This window comes from Vulpes vulpes, chromosome 11 (assembly GCF_048418805.1).
Source record: "Vulpes vulpes isolate BD-2025 chromosome 11, VulVul3, whole genome shotgun sequence".
Classification (NCBI taxonomy): domain Eukaryota; kingdom Metazoa; phylum Chordata; class Mammalia; order Carnivora; family Canidae; genus Vulpes; species Vulpes vulpes.
In genome coordinates, this window is record NC_132790.1 from 92,426,869 (window position 1) to 92,432,480 (window position 5,612).

Here is a 5,612-nt window from a genome sequence, read left to right on the forward strand (position 1 = left end):
TTCTACACTTGACAGGAAAGTCACAATGTTATTAGTGAGGGCTGTGATGTTTGTTTAATATTCCCATTTTGGTTCAATCAAGCTTGTCCATCTACAGAGTCTAAATAAAGTTAGACTTGGCTAGAGAGCATATTCTAAAGAACTGGTTAGCTGCTTTCAACCAATGCAATTGGATCACCATAAAAAAGCAGGAAAGGAGCCCATAAAATTAAAATTAAAGCTACCTCTTCCCCTCAAAAAAATAATAAAGAAAAACACCACACCCCTGCAGCTAACCCTGACAACTACTTTCATTCACAGTGCTTTATACTTAAACCATGATGGGGGAAATGAATAAAAGCAGAGAGGAGCCACCGCTTTTAAACATTTCACAACAATCCAGATGGTACTTCTAGCCTCTTCTCATGCTTTACAACAGCCAATCAGGACAAGACATAGATTTACTAACATGCATTTAATCACCAAAGGACTGAAGATATCTGGGATTCTGTACTGTTTCTAAGACTGTGTCCATTAAGTGCAAACCAAAAAAGAAGTCTTGGCAGAACAGGGGAAGTGATGCACACTTGATGATCAGATCGATTTTAAATATTATTATAATATTTAAATATTATAATATTTATATAATTCTATATAAACCTTAGATTCACAGGAAATTCATACATTGTGTGTTAAGGAGGAGCAAATGTTCAACAAAGATGACATCAAAGTGAGGAAATTTCAAATTCCTGCCCTTTTTATATAGAAAAGGAAATTCTATATAAATCTAATAATATAGCCTAGTCCATGCTCTAGCTGTTTCTATGGCTTGGGCTTCGTTGGTCTTCCACTGCTCTGCTACATCATTTGCTAATGGATCATCTGGATTGGGAGCACTTAACAAAGCCTGGATCGATAGCAGAACTGTGTGGATCTGCAGTGCTGGGGACCACTTACCTTCCAAAATATCTAAACATATTCTTCCCAACGTGTCTACATTAGGATGATAAATTTTGGTCATGAAACGTACTTTAGGGGTTGCCATCGGGTATTCTTCTAGAAGGAATGGTTCAAGTTTAAAAATCCCTCCCTTAAAGGGGGAATCCTGGGGACGGGTAATGACCACATGAAAATAACGGGCGTTGCTCTCATCTGGTTCTGCCCTCAAACGCTGGGTTTCCTTGATAATCCTGTGGGGCAGCCGGGCCATCTTGTCAGGTCCTGAGTTAGGCCTCTGGTCTTGACTCTGGCTCCTCTCGCCTCACACATGAGTGCAAAAGATTGTAACATTAAACTCCACTTAGAAAGTTATGTTTACTGTACTCATTAAGTCAATGTTCTGAAACTTTAAAAGGCATTTTCCAAAAAAAGCCCTCCTTACTTTATACCTGGAAATTCTTACTTTTGTACGTATAATTGCATATATCTGTAAGGCTTTCCCTCTTGGCTCCAGCCTTCTGCCTATATCCCAGCCCCAATACTCTCTGAGTAGCCCCTTTCTACCTGGTCCCACAATGTTAGGCACTTTTTACTTGTCTTTTAACAGACCCCCTCACATTGTTTTATAATGAATTTCACAGACCTTTCTCCTCTGCCGGATTAAACTCCTTGGAGATTGATATCATGGCATATCCATTTTCTTATCTCAGCTCCTCACATCAAGCCTGGCACATGGTAGAAATTCAACCAAGATTTGTTACATTAACACATAAATGAAAACTTTAGCAAAATAAGCAGCATTTCGAGACAAAAGTCCCTATTTTCCACCAGGAACTGTGGAGGTGATGTCTATCTTCATTCTTCCAGTCTTTCTTTGCTCCTTAAATTGCACTCCTACTTTTGGAAGAACACTGTACCTTTCAAAGCAATGCATCTCATTCTTCGTTAAAGGAATTGGCTCAGGTTCTGTGAAAATTTCATTGCCCTATATAAATGTTTTAGGGACTTAGAAACAAAAAGATCCAGGCCTATGAAAAGTGTAATGAGTCCCAGTATGGCCATTTGTGATGGGGATTTAACTGCTTTGTTTGTGAGCTTCAGCTAAGGAAACAGATTACCTTCATCATGTGGTAATACCCCAGAGTCGATCTAAACTCTGCTCCACTATGGAAAGGCATCCTGGGGATGCTAGCAAACACTCTAAAGCTTAATCCTGTAAACCTGTCAGCTGGGGAACAACAACAAAAAATTATCGCTGGTGCCAAACTTCCATTCAACACTCTTCCTTATACAGGACTTAAAACTAGCCAATAAATCATCATGGATGCATTTCAAAATTGAAATCCCATTTCCATAATAAACAAAATACTTGCATGGAAAATATTGCCTACCAAATGTCTAAGAATCTAGGGAATAGCTGAGATATAATTAAAGAAAATATTTTTAAAGGACATCACTCCTTAGATTAAATTGTTTTAGTGTTGCAAATGTCAGAACATTTTACTTTATCACCCAAACTTTTGGGGGTATCTTAATATTTCCCATAAATTTTCACTTTACTTGTTTTTGGAATCTGTCCCTGATAAGTGGTATTATTTGTCTATAAGCTTTAGAATTGTGATATATTTAAATATGATTTAATATTATATTAATAAATATTACCTTATAATATTTATACTACTAATAAATATAAATAAATATTATATTAATAAATATAATTTAAGTGTTTGGTAAATATATTTCTCCCCTATCTCCACTACAACATACAATACTACTACCTTGTAAAGACAGTAACCCAGTGTATATTAAGAAAGAAAATGCATATGATTTTCCTGTGTAAAATACAGGCCAAATATCAACTATGAGAGAAAATATTAAAATTTTTTCTTTCAAATTTATTCAACAAATGTTTCCTAAAAGATTTTCCTTGAAGCAATTTAAATTTTTTTTGTATTATTCTCAGTGGTTATAAACCTAATTAGCTTTATATGCTTCACATTTATTTGCATTTGAAATAAATTTAATCTTTTCTTAGCATAATTTTTTGAAATCAAAATATAAACTAAAAAGGTGTGAGTTTGATTAGTGGAACAAGAACAATAAAAAGTAATCATCATGATGAGATGTTAATTGGTACCTGGGTGATTCTATTCATAGTAACAATGGGAAATAATATCTGTGTCCTTTGCTGTTCAACAACACTTTGCCATGTAATTTATTATAATACCAATTAAATGGCATATATATTTTTTAATGCAGAGGAGTACATGAACAGAATAAAAAGCCTGCTTTTTTCTTGAACAGGGAGGCAGTGTTTATTTTGCCAAAATTTTCTCATCTTAAATTTTGAAGAAATGAGAAAGATTTGAGGATTTATATTTCTCAGAATTCCTGGTTTGGTCTATTGGCATTTAGAGATTGACCCATTTTCTGAATAAGGTGCACATAAATCCAGGTGTACATTAACTTTGTCATAGAAATTATTTAAGTGATTATAGCATGGAACATTGTTTTAGATATGGATGTTGAGAAGGAATCTTGATTTGTTACTTTGTGTGTCAGTATAGGTAGTAAATACTTTTAGCCGTATCAAATTTATCTAAAAGTAAAACAGAATTGGCCATTAGCTAGTGATTTGTATTTCTATATAGCAAATATAGGCAATTTCAGTGTGGATAGAGAATGAAAATATTTCCAGTCAGAATTATTCAATTTTACTGCCTGTATAATTTCAATTCTCCAGGTAACATTCAATTTTAAATGTTTTTTAATGATTTTATAAACTCTGCCTTAAATCTATTAATACATGGAGAAACTGTATTAGAAATAAATAAATGTACCTAAGAAGCAATTCAGTAAAAGATACTGTTTATTTTGTCTAAATAGTAATTGCAATTATAATTTGGGTCCCCCATTCATGTATTTATTTACAAAAATAAATAACATGATGTTGCTAACTTTATATTTTATAGCAGTGTTAGGTCATTGATAATAATATGATATAACAGCTACCATTTACTGAATATTTTTGTTTCAGGCACTAGGATAAGCACTGAAGTACATTATCATATTTTACTCTCCTCCAAAATCCAAAAAAGCAGTCGTTATCCCCAATTTATAGATGACAAAGCTTCAGCTTCAGCTACGTGACGTGTCCAAGTTTTCATAGTTAATTTGTGCGGGAAGTGGGATTTCAGTAAAGGCCATTGTGTTGCCAATACTTATATTCTTTATAAAAATAATTTAAAAAATTAAAGTTGAAGTTACATCCCATTTTTATGAATAAACATAAAAGTCAGAAAATATGGGCCTGAATAAAGGAAACTACTGTTAAAAATTTAGTGCTTTTCTTTACACATATAAATACATATAAACAGGAATGCCTGGGTGGCTCAGCCGTTGAGCCTCTGCCTTCAGCCCAGGGCCTGATCCTGGAGACCCGATCGAGTCCCACGTCGGGCTCCCTGCGTGGAGCCTGCTTCTCCCCCTGCCTGTGTCTCTGCCTCTCTCTCTGTGTCTCTCATGAATAAATAAGTAAAATCTTAAAAAAAATACGTATAAACATATTTTTACTAAACTAGGTCATGTGGTACTTTTGATTTTGTCTTGTTTCTACTAAAGAATTTTTATTATCTTTTATTGAAAGCACTTTTAAATTGCTTTGTTCTTTCTCTTTGGCAAACCGGTAAAATATTGCATTGATGTATCATGATTATACTAGTACTTAATTCATTGACACTTATGTTCCTTTCATGTTTTCCCTTCTACAAATATTAATCATGTGTGTGTGTACGCCTATGTGAGTATCTGCCAGAAATTTTTACTAGTGGTAAAACTGGATAAAGGAGTCATACATGCATTTACAATTTTGATAAACTTCGAAATTACACTCCAAAATGATTAAACAAATTAACTTGCTCTCCAGAAGTTTTAAAAAATGTTTTTCTTGTACATGCTTTCCAATACTCTCTCTTTAATCTTGTCAAAAGTGAAGAATGATTGTCTGAAATCTGGTATTGTAAATTTCTAATAATTTCCTAATACAGTTATTGTTTATTTTAGTTTCTCTATTTCCTTTCTGTATTGCTTAAGCTAAGTTATTTATATTTGGTTTTTTTAATTTTTATTTATTTATGATAGTCACAGAGAGAGAGAGAGAGAGAGAGAGAGAGAGAGAGGCAGAGACACAGGCAGAGGGAGAAGCAGGCTCCATGCACCGGGAGCCCCACGTGGGACTCGATCCCGGGTCTGCAGGATCGCGCCCTGGGCCAAAGGCAGGCGCTAAACCGCTGCACCACCCAGGGATCCCTAAGTTATTTATATTTGTAATTTCAACTGAGTTTGATTTACAAATGTTATTTCTGTTTAGATATTAGTCCTTTGCTTTTTATATGTATTGCAAACATTCAAAGAATTTTCCCTTCGTAGGTAGCATTTTTTTTCTCTATGTAGACATTTTGGGTAGTCAAACTTGTCTTAATTTCAATTTAACTTTGTTATAAGTTCCGTAGTCTGTGATAAAACTTAGAATGGCCTTATCTAGTCTAAAATTATAGGTAAGATTTACCCCTTTTTTCCTCTGATAATTTTATGGTTTCATTTTTTTTAAACAATTTATTCATCTGGATTTTAGCAAGCTGTAAGCAGTGGAGTTGTTCCTCAGTTTTATTTTATTTTTTTAAAAAAGGCTAGTC

The 5,612-nt window shown here is 34.0% G+C and overlaps 1 protein-coding gene across 1 annotated transcript; it reads right to left on the reverse strand.

Annotated features, from left to right (window-relative positions):
- Positions 1 to 766: 766 nt before the first annotated feature.
- Positions 767 to 1,189, reverse strand: LOC112932822 (ubiquitin-conjugating enzyme E2 N-like). The gene has a single exon (XM_026015789.2). It carries the CDS (start codon positions 1,187 to 1,189, stop codon positions 767 to 769), a length of 423 nt encoding a protein of 140 aa, XP_025871574.2.
- Positions 1,190 to 5,612: the final 4,423 nt, after the last annotated feature.

Coding starts and splice junctions, on each gene's coding strand:
- LOC112932822 (XM_026015789.2), bottom strand. CDS start 1,189: ATGGCCCGGCTGCCCCACAGGATTATCAAGGAAACCCAGCGTTTGAGG.